At 39.5% G+C, this 20,515-nt stretch overlaps 1 protein-coding gene across 1 annotated transcript in view; it reads left to right on the plus strand.

Moving 5' to 3' along the window:
- Window positions 1-3,563: 3,563 nt before the first annotated feature.
- LOC140693123 (trafficking protein particle complex subunit 9-like) overlaps window positions 3,564-20,515 on the plus strand; it is a 299,333-nt gene continuing 282,381 nt past the window's right edge. The window contains exons 1-3 of the mRNA XM_072957180.1: window positions 3,564-3,688; window positions 8,788-8,897; window positions 10,238-10,361. Coding sequence (XP_072813281.1) covers window positions 10,336-10,361 — 26 coding nt within the window. The 5' untranslated portion in view covers window positions 3,564-3,688; window positions 8,788-8,897; window positions 10,238-10,335. The remainder of the gene's footprint in view (window positions 3,689-8,787; window positions 8,898-10,237; window positions 10,362-20,515) is intronic.

Here is a 20,515-nt window from a genome sequence, read left to right on the forward strand (position 1 = left end):
AGTTCAAGAAGCCATACAAAGCTCTTTTTCACTAATTTTAGATCTATCTTAGACACATTATGTTTACATAGCAGAGTAACTTATCAAGTAGATTTGACAAAAGGAGTGTTATATTGATTATTTGTTTTAGTTGAAATATTCTACCAGGGATAAAGTCATAAGTGCCCATAAATGAACAAATATATTTGTATTTAAATGCAACATGGGAGCAGACTACATATGTTTCTATATAATATATATGACTGTGTGTTTTAATCTTTCTGTCAGTGTTTTAATAGTTTTTCAGCAATTTTGTAACTTTAGAATTCTTCTATGGAAATCACCCCCAATTCTAGTGCAGTTTGTACTGTGTATCCTGTCTTATGCATGGGATTCCACTGTCCCCTCAGTGAGGAATTTCCTCTCCTATTGTGTTAGGAGCAGAGTTAAAGGAACTGTGATTTCTAGGCCTTTGCTCTCCATGTGTTTGCAGTTGGCTCTCAGTCACGATTTTCCCTTTCCAGAGTTTTTATTGTTAAATTAGAATTTCTGAAAATAACTATTAATATGTTGCATTGGTCTCCCTAGAAACTTGACGTCTTTGTGCTTTTCAGTTTTCAATTTATGAAAAATGCAAATGCACTCTTGTTTTTAAGTTGTCCTTTTTCAATAGATATTTATCTCTTAATTGATAGAATAATTTTTTCCCAATGAATGAATCGGTGTGCATGTTTTAAAGGATAACTTACTTTTTATTTTTCTTATTGTAACAGTAATATTCATTGTAGAGAATTTAGTAAATAAGGATTAACACAGTAATAACTTCACAATGGCCTCTAATCTCACCTGGAGATACAGTTGTAAGGTTTGAAATTGAGAATTATAAGTCCTCTCAAATTTTTCTTTTTCAAGTACGTATTGGTTACTGAGATCCTCGAATTCCCATATGAATTGTAGCAGCAGATAGTCAGTTTCTGCAGAGGAGCCCGCTGGGATTGTGATCGAGACCACGTTGAATATACGGATCGCTCTGGGGAGCACTGCCATTCCAAGAGCACTTTCTTTTGATAGGGGAATGTGTGTGGAGTGTCTGTCCTGGTATTTAGGTCTTCTTTAACTTTTTTTTTCAAGAATGCTTTGAGTTTACAGAGTATTATTTTACTTTAATTATCTTTGCCTTTATATTGAGGACAAGTGTGCAAGGTACCGGGATCAGAAGTGTATTTGAGCCCCGCAACTTGCTGCCACCATGGACGCTGCGCTCTTGCTTCACCCGCTGTACAATCTTGCACAGAATACGACCTCAGTAACTCTCTCTTGAATGAATGATTATATGATTGTTGGATGATGCTTGAGAGTCCTTGTGATGATTTTTTTCCCCAGCCTTTCCCCAGTTCTTAACTATGCCCTTTCTCTTCCTAAACTCCAGCCTGGGTTTCAGCCTGCCTGTGGCATTGATTTTCCTTGTCTGTGGACTCTTCCTTTCACTGGTTCCCGATAATGTTACATGTGGGCTGTGGAAACTTGCTAGATGTCAAGAAAGAGCTAATCCATTGTAGGCCAGTATTTTTAGAGTTTGTTATTGTTTTATTGATTGAAATTAAATGAGGCTGCCCCCTGAGCCCTCCCGTGAGCACTTTTGACCTTCCTACAGCTGATACTGCTCTAGTTGCTGCATGTGCCCTTTCCCCAGCCTTGATTTTGTAATTGAATAAGTCACCATCACTGGAGCCCTCTCTTTAAAAGATAAAGAGAACATTTGCTCCTTTTCCCTGTTTGGAGACTTCGATGAGATGAGATCCCAGATAAAGAATGGAGCCCCACCTCTTTCTGACCCCCGCTGTTTCCGTTCCTTTCTTCAGGGGAAAAGAGTACAATTCAACAGTATAAAGATTGATTGTGAGCTAATGAGATAGACAAGACAACCGATCATTTATTAAATAACCTTTCATGATAGAAACAAATGTATTATACACACAAACAGCACACAAAGCACTGTAGTACCATGGTTACAATCGTGGGTCCGAGTTCGTGTCCTGCTCTGGAGAGACCAGTCCTGTGAGATGGAGAACTGGTAAGTCGACTTAGCCTCTCCAGAACTGGTTTTCTGTCCTGCAGAGACGGGGCTCGCTAGGCGTCCCCCCCGTAGAGGTGCTGTGGGGTGTAAATGATGCGCATGGGCAGCCTGAGCACAGCTGCTCATTCCTCGTAAGTGCAGGGTAGCATAGCTTTTGCGGTGATGGCTTTATGACCGCCCCATGTAGACTGTCAGTGCTCTGAAGGGATGCCTTGTGGTTTGGAGATGGGATTCTCACTTCTGTAAATACCCAAGTGTAGTGTTATTGGGCCCTGCTGATTTCAGTCTATTCTTTAGAAAGTACATATTGTAGATATATTTTTCAAGCATGTGTGCTTTTTTTCTTTTACTATTTAAAGTTCTACCTTCTCATCTCTTGGTATTACTTTCATGGAATCCAGGAAACAGTCCTAAGCTACCTGCCTCTTCACACTTTTCCGTGGTGGTTTCCTTCCCTGATTAGAAGAGGGTTTTGCATAGGAAATTTTATTTGTTCCCCTTTTCTTGGAGTCTCTCTCTCTGTCTGCCCATCTCTCACCTCTCAATCTGTCCATTTCTCAACCCACTGCTTCTTCTGACATGTTCCAAAACGCATTTCAGGTAGCTTACAGAAGAACAGATACCAAATAAACAGGTGAGAAAATGGGGCCCAGTTCAGACAGTGAGGCTAGGAGGCGAGCCTGTGTGAGGATTGCAGGCGTGAGACACATGTCTCTGCCATGTGACTTATAAGATCGACAGCAGCAGTGTGCTTCAAGCTCCCAGCAGACACAGGGAAGCAGGATTTGAGGGAGATGCTTACTGGCTGTGAAATAAATAAGTGACTTAGGAGAAGCCCAGCCTTTCCAGCTACTAAGGCTTAGGAGAATATTTTGAGTGTCTTCCAAAATCAGAGTATGGCATCTTTTCTTTTTCAGAGTTCTATGTATAGTTGGTTACATTCTATACCTGGAAATTTCTCCAAAACTGCTTCCCACATGAGTCCCATGGCTCGGGGATTGGGTGGTTCTGCTCATTGATGGGGGTTGGCCAGAAACAGAAAATGAGAGCCTCAAAGGGGCCTGGGATTTGTCAGTTATGTTTTGTCAGTGCTGTAGGGTTCAAGAAATGCTTTCACCGTTTCTCTCCATCTGAGGCGGCAGCGTAATCTCTTACCAGCATCAGGAGCTCAGGGCCACGGGATGGTGGGGGCTGACTGCACTGCCGTCAAGACAGCTGAGCTAGTCACTGCAGGTGTGGTTCTTTTACATACTGCATTTCATGTTCTTTACTAGAATGTTTCAACAGGGAGTTAATTAACTGAGTTAATTAACATTTAATAAATATGATCTTTGTTGAAAAGACAGTTATAGGCAGAATATAAGCTGTGAAGTCTTTAAAAACGGTTTCATTACTGAAATTTCATTTGGGGAGATACACGGTTTATCTTATATATGGCTCTCTTTTAAAGTAACAAAGAAACAAGACAGAAAAGGCAGAGGATGATTTCTGTTCTTCCTCTCGGCTTGCAGGTGCCCTCACCCCCAGTAGCATCAATCAAGACACCAGCACTGACACTGGCCATGCTCAGAACTGCCTCAGCCGTGAAGACACTGCTGACAAATAGAAGGGGGCCACGCCCTGTTACAGCAGGTGCTCTCACTTTGTGGGTCCTTATGTAACTGCGTGGTGTTAATCAGGATCGCCCGTCCTACATTGTGTGATGCTGCTGCTTTGTCTCCTAGTTACTTGTTTCTCTAAGTATTCTTGTATTATTCTCCAATGCATAGTACTACACACCCAAAAATGCTTTTTTCAGATGAAAAAGAATGTGCATTTAAAATAATAACTCTGAAAAGGGGGGCAAAAGAGGCTATCCTTGTCCCGCTATTCAAAGATAATAATTAAGACGTTAACGTATATTTTCATCAGTGTGGATCACCTCTGTCATAAAAAACCAGAGAGCACTCTGTGACTGTTTACTGTGTGGACACCTCCATTTTCCATTTGGCTTTTTATATGTTTTTCTACAATATTCTATCTCCTCTGGCATGATTTTTGATGACCAGTATAGCATTCTGTCTTGTGGAGGCATTGTCAATTTTACTTCGGACTTAAATAAACTTTTAAATTCCAAGTATACTTAACTGAAATACTGAAAAGAGAACTGTGGTGGTACAGGAAGGCCCTACCTCCCTTCCCCTTATTTCCGAAGAGTAAAAACTGTTGAAAATTTGATATATATATTTCATGACCTTTATGCCTATGACATACATATATACACACATATGAGAATTCCATGTATACGTGTGTGTATATATGCTTTATTTAAAAATGAGACCATACTATATGTTTTTCTGCAGCTCGCTTTAATCACTCAGGTGTATATCATAGACGTCCTCCCACTCCAGACTCACCCGGTCCTTTCAGATAGAGTGGAGGGGTCTCCTGATTTGCGGGTGTGGTCTCTTTCCCACGCACACCTTTGATGAGAGAATGCTGTGGACAAGGCCCTGGACCACGGCGAAACGCTGGCTCCCTCATTGCTCGCAGCTCGTCGTGATTTACCGCATCATTGTCTTGATGGTGGACAGTTAAATTTTCTCCATTTTCCACTGTCAGAAAGGATATTTGACTGGCATCCTTCTTGTACAGACATTCCTGTGATCTTTTATGAGTATTCCCTTAGTTAAGGCTTCTGGAAATTTAGTCCCTGGATGTGACATTTACATTCATCACAGACTCCATTCAAGTAACTCTAGAAATTCCTTCCATAGGGGAATGAAAAGATGCACAATTACTTATGTAACCAATTCTCTATTGCTGGATATGATTTCACTTCAGTTTTTCTTCCCACCATTGTAAACAGTGCTGTGTAAATGCCCTGATGGGTACATCTTTTTGGACTAAATTTGTTTTTTCCTAAAGGAAACGATTCCTAGAAGTGGTGTTGAGTCATTGTGTACGTACTTTTTCAGAGTTTACATATCCATTGACATGTCGTCCTCTGAAAATGTCGCTCATGGTTTCTTCTCCCACAGATGGACACTAGATAGAATATCTTTTAAAAATATTTGCCAATATGATGAGCAAAAGTGCTTTTTCATTGTTTTAGTTTGCATTTGATGACCAGTGAGGTATTGAGCATTTTTCACTCATTAGCCATTTGACTTTTTTAAAATGAATGATTCCTTTTATCCTTTGCACACATTTAAGTGGGGGAGCTTCTTGTTGGTTTGTGACAGCTCTTTGTATGTTATGAACATTAACTTCTTGTCTTCAACAACATGTATCACAGAGCTTTTTCTTGTCATTTCTTTCCTTTCATTTTCTTTAGGAGGATTTTTATTTTGGTAGTGTCTCAAAATATTCTTATGATAATAAATGTATTCCTTATGTGTTTTATCTTTGAAATTATTCTTAAAAATAATTTCTTATACTGGAATAAATCTCCTCTGTAGGTTTTTTTTAATCTCTAAGATGGAGATGATAATAGTACTAGTTAATGTAAGGGTAAGTTGAGTTAATAAGAGCAAAGTGTTGTATTTGCTGTTATTAGTACTTTTTTATATTTACATCACTGTCTGTAAATTATCTTGTGGTCCTTATGAGAGGAATAGTATTTATTCTTTCTAGGTGATTGTCTGATTGTCTCAGGACAATTACTGAAGTCATACTTTTCTCTTTGATTTGAAATCCCACCTTTACAAAATACTTGTGTACACTAGAGTCTCTTTTTGAGCTCATGGTTCCCTTCTGTCAATCTGCCTTTCTTACTCCAGCACCATAACTTACATATTGTAAAAATTTATTTAATAATTGGCAGTCTGAATTTTTTTCATTCTTTTCTTCCATCCCAAATTTTCTTGTCTAGTATTATGATTTTATTATTCCTGAAGAATTCCAAAATATTTTGTTCAAGTTAAAAAAAATCAGATTGGAGTTGTCATGGGAGTTTTCAGTAAGTTTTGAATTATTCTGATGAGAACTTACATCTTTACAAAACTGCTTTCCTCCATGCAATTTGTTGATGTCTCTACATTCTCACCTCTTACTTTACCCCTCAGTACAGCCCTGAAGTTTCTCCATTTAGAACATGGGCATTATTTTTTAACTTATTCCAGATTATTGTTTATGTTTTTGTCAATTTTGTAAGTGAAAATTTTTTGCTATTATATTTTTAAATGCTTAAAACTGAAATTTAGAAAGGAAGATTCGGTTTGTAAATACTCACTTTGTATTTTGTCATTTAAAATTGTAAGTATTAAGTAGTTGTTCCAGAATCCTTTCTTTTTTGTTTTTAAAAATTTGTGTCGAAGATTCTCAAAATGTTTATAGCTAAGTAGTATAGGTGGGGAGACAGATGGAGAGAGGTAGTGTGGCTCATGTACAAACTGTGAGCAGTTTCATGGCTGCCTTTAGGCTGGAGAAACCACAGAAGAGCCCAGGTTAGACAAGGAATGGCTTTGTATGCACTTGAAAGCCAGCTTTCCTGCCTGTATGGTGAAGCCTGGTGGGCGTGGCAGGTAGATGATCAAGGTCTGTTCAAGGTCATTTGCTGCACAGAGCGCTGTGTCTGTGAGAAATGGTGAGCATTGCCATGGCAAATGCTTGGTGCCAGGAACAATGCAGGGGAGCTGGGGAGCCTGTGTTAAGGATTTTCCAGTCCTGGGAGTGGGAAGATCAGACTCTGCATTCAGATCTGAGTTTGAATTAATCCTCTTTAGTTTACTGGACCTCTGACTTTTGTCAAGTTATGCATCCTGTTTGAACTCCTGCTTTGTTGTCTCTCAAAACAGAAGAATTACAGCCTGCTGCTAGAGTGTTTGATCAGGGTAAATGATTTGTGTCTATAAGATGCCACGTACAGTCACAAGCTCAGTGAGCAATGAGCTGTCCCCTCTTCTCCTGCAAATCAGTGCTCGATAAGTCATCAGCAGAAAGCGAGTCCCTAATTTGTATGTGGTGCAAGGAAGAACAAGACTAACGTCTTGCCTTTCCCTGGCAGTATTCTTAGTTCTTTGCTTCATGTACCTCTTTCCTCCTTCACTCTCCCCTTTCACCTCCTCCACCAAGAGCCTGAGACTCTCTCAGAACACTAGATTCAAATTATTTAAATGGTGGCTCATTCCCATGAAATGACAGTGACTTAAAAAAACTGTACACATCCCAGAATTCATTGTATTTGATTTACACACACACACACGTGCACACACACACACACACACACACATCAGGCTACCTCCCATTTGCTGAGGGAGAAGGGCCACTTTTTCTGAGTTTTCATTTACTCAGCGTGAGAGCAGTCTCTTAAGCAGAATTTCACCTGGCTTCGTGCATGGTTTTTTAAATTGGATTTCTGCTTTTTGTCCATAAAAATATTCTCCTATTAGAAGACAGGAAGTGGAGACATAGATATTCTGCTGAGATATTGGTGTTATCATATTTGAGTTTTAATGGACATAAGGCGGCATAGAGTCATACATTATTATGGATGAGAATCCATGATGATGTAACTTAGACAAGAACCTGGGTCTCCTGCCATCGTGTCCACGCGGGTGAAGAGGCAACTGGGTGGGGGGTGGCAGGGAACCTTCTTGCTTGAGTTCCAGGTTCTTGTTAGTTTTCATTGCCCAGCTGCCTTTAGTTTATGTCCATGAGGCCTCTCATGGGAAGGTCACTATGTCCTGAGAGACTGAGTTACTAATCAGCAGAAAGCTCTGGACCCACTCATAGTTTCCAGAGTTTTTCTGCTGACCTGCTGACACTTTATATAAATGAGACCTAACAAACTACTGGATATAAAATCCTTATTGTTATCATTTGCCCTCGAGTTCCATAGGAATGGGGTGCTGTCTCAGGCTGTCTAAGGCTAGATCTGAACAAAGATAGGGTGATAGGCTCTGCTGCTGGACCCTCCCCAGTCAAATGGGATTTCCACCTTAGTTTTTAGAATCAGGCAGATGAGTTCAAATCTTGTCTTTACCAGTTATTAGCTTTGTGACCTTGGGGAAATAACTACTTTTTTGGTTCCAATTTTCTTTATCTGTAAATAAGTTCAGTATTTATTTTAGGGTTTTTGTTTTAGAATTGAATGTGCTAATTCCCTAATTTATTCCTAAAATACTGATCACATGGTTCTATGCTGGTGCCTTAGTAGTTGATTGCTAAGGGACTCAACAGTGAGAATGGGGGTGGAGCCCCCTGGATCATACAGCTTATATTCCAGGATATGCTTGTAAAAGACAAGATTGCAGTGGATTTTTAGTAAATGTCCATTCCTTTCCTAATCCCCATTGATTGTGTATATATCTTTATACTAATATATGAACAATTTTTTGCAGTTTAAATCTCTTTGTAGTATTTAAAGAATGTAGCTATAACAAAAATACGTGAAATAAAATGACTTGACTTTTATTTTCCTTTCAATAAGCAAAACAAAATAAAATAGAAAAGAAAAGAAAAAGTATTGAAGGAGTAGAAATAATTTTATTTCCGTGGAATCAACTCCCTATGTTAGGTTTTTCCATTGTGTTGTTCAACATCATATAAAATTGACAGGTTGTGACTTCAGTGTTGATAGCTAGGTGAGTATAGTTTCTTTTTGTGGTTGTCTTTGATGAATTATTTGCACTAGATCATAAATGATGTGCATGTTACATATTGGAAATGAGGAAACATTGGAGACATACTACCTCCAATGCAGTCATTTTGTTACTGAGTCCAAACTCGTTCTGCTCGCCACATGACAGGCCAATAAACCGGGAGATGAGGTGTTGGAGCAAGGAATAGTGACTTCACTTGCAATGCTGGCAGACCCAGAAGACGGCAGACTGATGTCCTGGAGAACTATCTTCCCCAAGTAAGAATTCAGTCTCCTTTTATACTAAAAAGGGACGGGGTTGTGGTTGGTTGTTGCATACTTCTTGCTTTATGAATTGTTTGTCCTTTGAATCCGCTGTTCTTGCAGCTGTCCATGTGGATCAAATCATGGTACCCCTGTAAAACCTCCAAAAAAACAAAGGCTATTCTCTATTATGCAACTTGCCATCTCTACAGAAGTGCAGATGAGCTAACATTTTTAAAGATCAGGGCCAGGAGAATAGGCTTTCCTGCAGATTTCAGGCTAAAGGCAACTTTCTTTTTCAAATGGTGCAGAGCTACCAAGTCTGAGCCTAGGAAACAGGGCACAGGTTTAAACTCAAAGGAACAGATTTAACATAGGGTAAAAACTGTACATTTTATTACAATTCCGTTTCCAGCTTCATAGATAATATTAGTAAGAAATACGAGCAATTTTGTATTTTTGCTTCTTAATAACCGATAAGTGTACCAACTATATTTTGTGAGCAGTGATGCTGTGCAGGCATTGGGGTGACAGCAAACTCTTGTAGGGGGTGGCCGACCCTGCAACATCTCTGATGCCCCGTGAGTGTTGGTGAGGGTCCCCGTAGCCAGGGGCTCTCTTCAGGAACCAGCATATGGGCATTGACCTCTGGAGACCTCTTTTTCGGCTGCAGGAATTTTTTTCAGATATTGAGATTGAAAAATCACTCCAGCTGGGAATAATTAGGGAAAAAAACAAAAGGAAAAGGGTTTGGAGTAGAGTAGAAGGGTAGGACATAAGATCACGGAGCCTGAGTGCTTGGCAGCGGGGCCTCGGGAGAGAGGGGAGCAGAGGTGGGGAGGGGCCTGGCTCCAGAACCAGCTCCTGTAATTGCCCCCGCACGCAAGCCACATAGCTTTAAATTGGCCTGGGCCACCTCTCTGGGCTGGATATCACCCTGGGCAGAACCGTGGTATCTGTAAAGTAAAATGACTTCACAACAATTGCACAGAGCTGCAGGTGTAAGAGAGCCTAAGCCTGTCTCAGAGTGCAGGGGACAAGCGGAAAGGAATGGCAAAATTTCCACTGACAATTGAAATTTTGTTAAATAGCCTGCTACAGTTGTTTGCATCACTTGAATGAATGCAGGCATATTTCTGTGGGCATTTATAGGTTCACTGAACCCCACCAGCCCCTCTTGCCCCCATCGGAGATGGGCTTTCTCAAGCACAGTGCCCCTCCTGCTTGGGTGGAAAACGCTGCTGGTCCTTGCCTGGGGCCGGGCTGCTGCAGGGCACTGAATCCCCGAGGCACGGCCTGTGAGACACGACAGGAACATCTCTGCTCTTGACTGGGTTCCTCCGTTTCCCCTGCAGTGTAAAAATGCCGATGACTGAGTTAGAAGCATGCTTCCAAGCTGTCCAAGTCCTTGGCATCCAGAAGCGGAGCCTGGAAGCTTTCGAATTTATCCAGAATGCGGTTTACATTCACCTTCAGCAGGTGAGTGTATGTCCTTACACAAGTGGAGGAATTACTGCAGTTTTCCTGGAACTTTCTCACTACAAGTCCATTTGATTTTTCTGTGCTAGGATTCAGTATGGCCTGCTAAAAACTCTGGAGTGAGATCTTGAAACCCTGATGAAGAGCATTATTTATTTCATTTCTCTATATGATACTCTTTTACTTTTAAAATTCAGAATTTTTGGTTGTTTCAAAAATTTTTGGGGGGGTTGGAGAATCATGTTTGCTCTTACCATCTTTGCAACCTGTTGCTTTGTGCCTCTCACCTGTCTTCTGTCACTTGTGAGGCGGTTCCATTTGTGACCCTTTCCGGGTTGTTCATGTTATAAAACATAAAGCCTGTAAAAGTACAGTCCCTTTTCCTCCGAAGACATTCCACAAATACTCCTTTAACCTGGGTGTGGTTTTAAGAAGACAGAATCTTTAGAACATGTCCTTGCAGGTTGCTAGTGCAAAATCCCAAAATCAATAGTCTAGCTCAACATCTAAAATCTTTCTAATTTACCTTGGAATTGTATGGATAATTGAAGCAGTTTGCTAAGAACTCAGACCAGGTTTAGAATACAGGCTGGTGTAGCTCAGCAGGTCCTCCCAAGCTGATGCTCTGCCAGAGGGCGGGGCCGAGGGGAGAGGGCGGGGCCGAGGGGAGAGGGCGGGTCCTGCCCTCCCTGAGGTGACAATTTCATGGCAAAGACTTTCACCTGGTGAAGAACTTGGAGTTTCTTCTAAGAAGAGTGGGTCTGAAAAGTGTCCAAAAAGCGCGGGAGTGACAAAGTCCCATTTGTCTCAAGTAGGGGAGAGTGGCTGTGGGGCCACGTAGGAGACTCATGTGTCCAGGTGGGCAGTGTTGGTGGCTTCCACTTGAGCGGTGGGACGGTCAGTGTTTAAAAGCGAACATATTGAAGGCATGTTTAGATGGTAAAAAGGAAAGGATGAAGGCTGTCTGTGAATGTAGGATGGAGTAAGGCCCAGGTTTCTGGGTGGATTAATGAGGTAAATGATGGTCCTTCTGTGCTCTGAGGAGGGAAAGCTGCAGAGGGAGTTCTGCGGAAATCTGATGAGTTCAGCTGTGGGTAAAGTGAAAGGTTGTTAGATGAGTGGTCTGGGAGCTCAGGTGAGAGCCAGTAGTGAGTAGGGGGAGGTGAGAGGGACTTTCAAATAATTTTGTATTGTGAACATACAAATAAGTATGAGTAATGACACATTTAACACCTCTATATTCTGGATTTAAAGCCCAGTAACATTTTGCTATACTGACTGCAGAGGTTCTTAATATTTTTTAATAGAAATAAGTAGAAACAAAATAGTGGAGTTAGTGAGCATCTTAGAGTAGATGTGTGTCCTTGTATGTATTTTTATACCTCATCTGTTTATAACCATAATCTACAAAAAGTTATCTTGCTTAGCATAAGAGTTAAACACAGGGACGTGACACACATTGTTGGGGGTTGAAGCTGATCTTCTCGGGCAAATTATGGACCCTCTCTTTGCCTTAGTTGCATCGTCTGTGACTGCCCCAAGGCCCCTCATCACAGCTGATTTCCTAGAGTAGATGTTGGGAGGGAGGCTGCTGAAGGGAGTAAGAGGTGGCAACTGCTAGGGATATTGAAGAGAGACAAAAACAGATTAAAGCCGATAAACTGAGTACAAATACCCTCTAAATAGAAGGAATCCCGCAGTGTTTTGAGCCGCTTATCATAAGGGAAAGAAAATCACGTGGATCCAAAGCTCTTGAGCATATGAATATTGTGGGTGGGAGGGTGTCATTATAAAAGTGTTGAGAAAAGGCCTCTTTGTTTTCCTTGACATTACCAGTAAGGATGGGGAGCAGAAGCGAAACCCTCTGCTTCACAGTTGAAGGTGCTGTTTTGTGTGAAACTGACCAAAGTTTGGAAACCAGTCATCAGCGATGCTGGCAAATGAAGAGGCTTCTGGATTGGGTGGGGCACTTGCTGTGACTTCCAGGTGACCTGCTGGCTGGGGACTGTGTGGCGGGCAGTAGTTTTGCAGGGTAGCCCGGGCATAATCCCTGGCTCTGATGCTGCTGGTCTGATTAACAGACCTGGGCGCACACTATCCTAATGGGGCAGCTCGGGATGTGGCCCTGCCGTGCTGAGAGCGAGAAGAGGGCTCCCCTGAGGAGGTGTCCCTGCGGAGAGTGGAAATGTACTCCTGCAGGGGAGGAAGAGCCTCTGAGCAGCGGGCCGGATGCACAGGCAAGACCAGCATGAGCACTGATGTTTCCGGGAGCCGGAAGTCATACAGTGGCCCAAACGGCCTTGTTCCTGAGAGACTGGAGGGAATAGATGCTGAAAAGGCAGGCTAGGGTCAGACGCTGTGGTGGGTTATGAGTGACAGGAGAGGATTGTTCAGGCAGGCATGAGACAACCCTGTGGGCGTCCCAGCTGGGGCGTCACGCCGAAGGGAAGAGCAGAGTTATAGACTTTGCCACTTATTAGCTGTGTGACTTTAAGCAATATCACCCCACCTCTCTCTATATATATCTTCATCTGTAAAGTGACACAGTGACAAGGTCGTGTCATCAGAAGTATTAGCTTAGCTCTGATCCTCTTTGTCGACTCCTGTCAGTGCTTCCCTGCAAGGTTCTGCAATGGCTGCTTTTACTCTGAGACAGGAGGGCGTAGAGGGACACTGTAATACCCGAGGGCAGGAAGGGGTTGCTTTAAAAGCAGACATGTAACAGCCTACAGCTGCAGACCTGCAGGCAGTTTGGTTGACGGTCCTTGAGAGGACTTTGGAGGCCTTAGCGTCGTCTTAAGTCTTGTTTCCCTTTGGGGACCGGATTTGCCTTTGGGGATTGATGTTGAAGATTTGAGCTTCTGCAAAGCTGTTTTCAGAGATGGGTATATACGTAAAATATCATATAAAATAAAATGATTTATTTAACGAGTGCGAATTTGTAGCTGTTAGGAACAGCTCTGTTGGCCTGGTCTCCACGGGGGACACCAAGGGTCAGCAGAGCGTGCAGGAGGGCAGGCAGCCTGCAGTGCTTCTGCGGGGTGTTCTCCCCAGCAGGGCGCTCTGCTGAGTTGATTCTTCTACGAGTTTTGTTGCCAGAGGAGCAGACAGCAAATTAATGAGTTCTAGAGGGATTGTATAATGACAGGAAGAAATAGGAACCCGGAGATTTTCCGGACTAAAACACGCTTTGGTTCCTGATTCAGTGTGTTCCATTACAGAATTGATGAGTTGTGTCTATTCTGGAACGTCATTGAAATAAACGTTCAGCCTATATGTTAAGGGCTTTGTTTTATTTGGCTGGAGGACTCGAGCCGGGATGACAGCCTCTCAGATCACTCTGAGGGACTGCTCCCAAGAGGTAGGGGAGGAGCTAGGATATATAGAAGCTTACAACAAAGACCAGGTAATTGGAACAATAAAACATTGCTTGTTATCTAAAGAAAACCAAATATCTCAAGTTCAAGTATTTACTGCTTTTCTATGTATGGTGAGAAGCAAACATTTGGGTCATTGAATTCATTCCTTTGGCAATCCCCTGGCTATCTAGGGCCAGTATCCTGTACTTTCTTACTCTGAGTCTGCTCAGAGGGCACCACTGTGAGTGGCTGAGAGGCCGGGCTGTAGGCATGTACTCGCTGGGGGTTGGCAGCAGCCGCTGATGACTCGGATTCAGCATTCTTTGTTTACTGTCATGGTTGCAGTATTTTCATGCACATTGTAGTATTTTCATTCACAGTGCTCCCACTTGGTCCTAAATTCGACCAATATTTTGAGAGAAATTTCATGACCAATTTTGTCCCACGGTGCTAGGATGGCTCATTCCTAGTTCAGGTGAAGAATCTTCTGAGTTGCCATTCAAGGTGTTAGTTTTTTTTGTCAGGCCCTGTTGATACTAAAAGTTCTCTGGATCACCTGTCTTACTAGTCTATTATGATACAGAACGTGTTTACCCATCTTTGCTCATTCCCATACCTAGAATCACACTATTATATTTATTTTATTCAGGGTTATAAATCTTATCTGTTTCTTCAAGATGTTTAGCCATCATCAATCTTGTGGGCCTAGTTACACATTGGGAATTGTAACAGACAACAATTTTATAAAATAGACAGGATATAAGTAATACAGCTAGTAACGTTAATAAAGTCACGAGTAAGAATTTAATAGTCGAGAAGTTGTATTTTTGGGTTAAAATTTTGCTTGTGTTTCTGAGTTTGATCCTATGAGAAAGTTCATATTTATGGTCAGGGTCAGAGCAGGTATTAATTGGCCAGTTGAAATCTCCCACCTTGTAAGATCAACAGTGGCCTAAACAGAACTATAAATTCTTTTTAGAATAACGTTTCTGAGGGCTATCTAGTTAGAGCCTTGGAGTAGGGAAACCCACCAAGGTAACACAGAAGTACTAGACATAGGTAATTTATCATAAACTTAACAAGTGGAGTAGTTCATAATCAAAGGTTGGAGAAATTATCAAAGTAATTGGTATACAGTCCTGGTCCGGTGTCTTGGGTCAGCTGTCTAGCTCAGATGTCATCTTCTTCTCATCCTGGTCTGGTAGCTTTTTCTCCATTTGGGCATTGTTTTCAGGGGAGCAGCACTCGATAGGCCAGTGCAGTGCAGGGGATGTTTCAGATAGGAAATGAATCGGAGACTCCGTTTCCTTCAGCTTTGGTGTGTATGGTCTGGTAAAGAGTACCTGAAAAAGGGTCCTTCCATTCAGGTTGGAGACAGTTCTTTAAGTCATGCCTGTTGCAGTATGTATAACCCCTGGCTGCAGGTCATGGGGCATTGGAACTTTACCCAAGGATACATTTCTGAGCTTCAGAAACAAACCTAGAGTATCTTTTTCATAATTCAATTAAACCGTACAGTAATGTGACATAACAGCAAGGAATGATCTGGGAAGTGTCTTAGTAAATATGGACCTCAATTAACAAAACTAGAATTTAATATCCACTAAAATATAATTTATTTTCTCTCTTAAGTTACCCTCAGTTTTCTCAAATATAGCCAAATCAAGATTAATTTTTTACAACTTAAGTCTGATTATTTGATCATATAGGCTTTTTTAAATTGGCTGTGTTGGAAGTTTTAATACGGAGTCTCAGGGTAGAATATTAAGGTTTGCTAAGGCCAAGAAAGCCACGTCAAGGCTTTTCATGGGTTTCTGCCTTACAGATTTAGGTAAATTCTTTTCTCTTTAAAATCCTTAAAATATCTTTATACTCCTATATCTGTTAGGAGATGATCTCCCTAATTTGTTTGATAGAGCCACTGGGGACCTAAGTGTTTTTAGTCTATTGAGGGATCAGATAGAGAGAAAAGATAAGTGTTCCAAGTGTGATTACATAGGTATAATTTATCAAATTGCTGTGAACCATAACTAGCTTAAGGAGAAGAGATTCTTTACGTCTGGGAAACAGGTTAAAAGCCAGTAGTATTTCAAACAATATCAAAAATTATAACCATATTCAGCAGGTTAACCAGTCCCATGTAACTAATTCTTTTAATGAGAGTTTTCATTAGAACTTTATAATGTCTTACCCAGTTTAGTTCAGTGCTGTAGTTTGAAATTTATTAGAAATCAGTAAATCTCCTTGAAGAGAAAGCATTTTGCAAAACCATCAGAAGAAAACAATTAACTGTCTATAAATGACAAAAATTTAAAAGCATGGTTAAACACCGTTACACTATAATCAATAAAGAAACCTGTTCACTATACCCATAATTATCACTGGTAACATTTCAGATATGCCAGAATTTTAGGGAGTCCATGTAATTTCTACAATACCTATATTAATAATATTTCTCATTCAATATAACCTTAGAAGTTTTATGATTCATTTGACAATTCCATGTTATTTAAAATGCCAAATGAAACTTTATAGTTAAAAATCTCTCTTTGGGATGTTTCAGGGGCCTTCTGTAGCATCCCAAACTTAACTGGAGATTAAAAGAATTTTAATTAATTAAATTAATTTTTATTTAATTAATTAGAATTTTATATTTGGGGAGCTTTGTGAAAGATTTCAGAACACTTGATCAGATAAACATATAGATCACTGTAAAGTAGTACTAATTCATTAACAAGAAAATATGTCAAATGTAAAGGCAGAACAGATCAGCTAAGTGGTATAAGAAGTTTTACAATCTGTTACTGAAGGTGGATTAATATTTTAAGAAAATTTTTTCCTCTTAACAGAGAGAAAACCAAATCTAATCTTGTTCCAGCTAACTTCTAAGATTCATTTACGTTGCCCAATTTGTTTCTAAACTTAGCCAATTCTGACCATGTACAAAACTCTTCCCTCAGGGTTCCTTTTCCACAAGCCTTCCACAGCTTTCTATACTTATATTAGTGTGTCCCTTATTTTGTCTTCCATTCAGAGGTAACCAGCTTCAGGAGAAAGTCACTATTTTTCATTAACAAAGTATTATTCCATTCTTACATCTTCCTTTACGCATTTATATTACTTTCCTAGGATACTGAGATCATTCCCTTACTAATAGAGACTATTTCAGTGTGGCACCAACCATTTATTAATATTTCTATATACCTTTAGTTTCACTGTAAGAGGAAGTCAAATGTTAAGTAATTCGTATTTCAATGTTATTTTATCTGAAAATGGCATAGCTATTTAATAAAATCTTGTCATTTAACTTAATTTAGCACACCACTAGAATTTAAAGATAACAAACACTTAGAGATTATCTTAAACATACATTTTAAAAATATATTTTAAATATTTACCCAAAGCTCTCATCTCATTTGCATTTAATTTACTTAAAATCTTACCACAGCACATTACTTTTATTTTTTTTTTGACAAATCTGCAACAGATATAACAGGATCTTATTTGACTTTCATTAAACCTAGGTACAGTAAAGGTATTATACATAATATTGATGACTTTAAAGATGTCTATATTAATTAGAACATACTTAAACTAAACAATATCAAATATTATCTTAATATTGAATATTTTCCATTTCACATGACGCTGAAAGTCAATTTGTTCAGTTGTTATTTTAAAAATACTTAATGTTTAAGCTCTTATATTTTTACGTCAATTAAGCAGAGCTCTATGACTTTGAATTTTTTTTCTTTAGCAGTAGAAATATCTCACTTCTATAATGTGTACACAGGCTTATAATCAGAAAAAAGCTAGAGATCTCATAGCTTCACTTTAAAACTTACTTATAAGATAGGTATAATAATAGTTGGAGTAAGCTGAATTTGCTTGCTCAAATCACTAAGGCTTACTATTTATGAAACAGACAGTTAAAATTTCTTCACAAAGGCTGAAGGACCCTTCAGAGTTCTGAGTTCTATGCCAAAAATTTCTTGGCCTTAAGGTTTATTTCGTTGAGCTAATTAGACTCAGTCCTAGGTCACTGTTTGTTGTATTTATATTTCTGATGTGCAAGACAAAGACACTGTCTTCCAGGTCCCCAGAGAACTGCTCTCTCACCCAGGCCGTATTTTATCTCCTTAAATGGCATTTTTGTATCAGTGAGAAGAGCTGTAAACAAAGAATTCCATGTTTTAAAACATTAAGGCTTACTTAAATATGTCTTCCAAAACTTGCATAAGGCATTTAGTAAGATCTCTTTTCCTTGTGTTATAAGTTAAACCCAGGGTAAACCTGTATTTTTTTATTAGCCACTCAAATTAGTTTTTAGTTTTACATTATATTGGACGGCTTATGTAACTATATTGGTTTATTTTAATTTGTTCAATTAATATTTTCAGAGGGACAGATATGTGCCTAGCCTTATAATACCAAGAAGGGGAAGTGTTTTTCCTCTTAAACATATGTATCCCACAACATAAGCAAAAGTTTTGTATAAAGACCATTTAAATATACCAATTTCACAAACTTTTATCTCAATTTTATTAAATCTTATACCTTTAATTTTTATATTTATTAAGTTTAATCAATAATTCTTATTTCTAGAAGGAGTGCCAGAAACCTTTTTTTGTGTGTGTGTGCATTGTATATAATTTTATAGAAGTCTCTAGGATGCCCAAGTTTCAGCCAAAGAGCTTAGGCACTTCTCAGTTTTTAATTTCATTAATTGGTCTGTTATCCCAATTATTGATCAAGTATTTCAGTCTATATATACATATATTTCAAACTGTGGTAAGTAAAATGGGCTTGTTTGAACTTTAGTCTTGGGGGGGAGTAGGTGAACTCTTTGGCCCTTTTTTTTTTAACTTTACGTTGTGTAGTATCAAAACCCTGTATGTAAATCCAAAAATGTCCATTTTATGTATTTGATTCAAAATAACCATATAAAAATATTTATCCTTTTGGGATAAGCCACTTAATTTTTTTTTCGACATTTTTACAATCATTTTTCCAGTTATTCAACCTAATTAACATTAATAATTCTAAGTTTTTATTAGCATATCTAGAAACATTTATTAGAAAGGAAAAACACAAACGTAGCTTTTCAAACCAGTTTTATTTTTTTAACTAAGTTCTTAGGTTAACCATTAGATATATTTTTCTACATTTAAACTTGATTTTAATAGAAACCATAAACCAACTCTTTATAATGAGATCTCTTTAAACTTTCACCAATTAAAAAGTTTTCCAAATTAAAAAATCCATCATATGGCCGTCAATTTATATACAAATATAATATATATATAGTGATTTTAAACCAATAAGATGAAGAGGCCCTTCCACATGAGAGTCGGGGTGTTGCCTAAATAAAATTCAAAGGTTTACTCTCCAAAAGCTAAAAGCCTTTGTGGTCCAGGCTGATGCAACAAAGTTTAAGATGGCAAAATATCTGAAAATTGGTACTATCAAAGAATTGCTTAGAATCCCAATTTATTTGCGTGGCCACCATATGTACACAATACTTGAAACTTTTGTATGGTGGAGTCCAAGGTTTCCTTTAAAAAATAAACTAAACATACATATACATACATACACACACTTAAAACACCCAGAGAAAGATAAAACATTTACATTTCAAGGACACAGGAAGAGAAATCCAAGTTACCCCTAAAGGGGATTTTGTTTTTATAAGTTCAGAATGCCAAAAAATGTTTTTATCAGGCCTGGTTAGTTATTTTCAGAGTGAGTTTTTTTTTTTCTTATTCCCAATTAATGTTGTAAATTTTGTATGTACATAAACCTGGCTGGGGTAATAGTTGGAGACTGGCAATCTGTCATTTCTTTTTCTTTTCTTTTCTGTTCTTTATTTTTTTTTTTGAAAGTTCTATTCCCCATTGTAAGGTCGGGTTCTCAGAATAAATTTGCTAGTAAGATTTCCCACAGGGACAACTCTGTGTCATGAAGTCTTTGTGTCTACCACTCCTGGAAGATTCTCTGTCACCCGAGAAAGCTGTTACCAGCCAGGAGGATGGTCCGAATTTTGGAGTTGAAAGTTTCCTCATAAGAGTTTTACTTTTATCCTGAAAAATTCAATGTAGGTAACCAAATTGAGGAAAATATTAGACCAGACTCTTACCTAACCACTCAGTCCTGAACCCAGTGTCTTTCAACTTGGACTCACTCAGGATGTCTCCACTGGGTGAGTATTTTCTTCATATGTTTCCACCAGCCCCACTTTGGACATATCCTCAAGGTGGATATTTCCTGTTATCTTTCAACCAGGCCCCACCCAATATGTCTCCACTGGGTGGGTAATTCACCTCAGGTTCTTTCAACTGGAGGGCCACGTACCTGGATACACCGCCAGATAAACTTAGGATCATCAACCAATATGTGAGATCCGAGAACCAAGAGAGACTCACCCAAATTCATCTGGACTCCCCGAGGAGGTGGATGGGCACAAAGGGCCACTGCTGGTACCAAGGCTCCGGTTACTTGGAGAGTTCAGGTGGAGAGAAATCTGCTGTGGTGCTTCATGGTGTCCAAAACTGTTGACTGAAATACATGCGCAGCCTAAAAGTTAAGAGTTATGTTTCATTTGGCGGGAGGACTCGAGCCGGGATGACAGCCTGTCAGAACTCTCTGAGGGACTGCTCCCAAGAGGTTGAGGCAGAGCTAGGATATATAGGAGCTTTACAACAAAGACCAGGTTGTTGGAACAATAAAAGATTGCTTGTTATCTAAAGAAAGCCAGGTATCTCAAGTTCAAGAATTTAGTACTTTTGTATGTGTGAG

The sequence above is a fragment of the Vicugna pacos genome, unplaced genomic scaffold (genome assembly GCF_048564905.1).
Source record: "Vicugna pacos unplaced genomic scaffold, VicPac4 scaffold_19, whole genome shotgun sequence".
NCBI classification, from domain to species: domain Eukaryota; kingdom Metazoa; phylum Chordata; class Mammalia; order Artiodactyla; family Camelidae; genus Vicugna; species Vicugna pacos.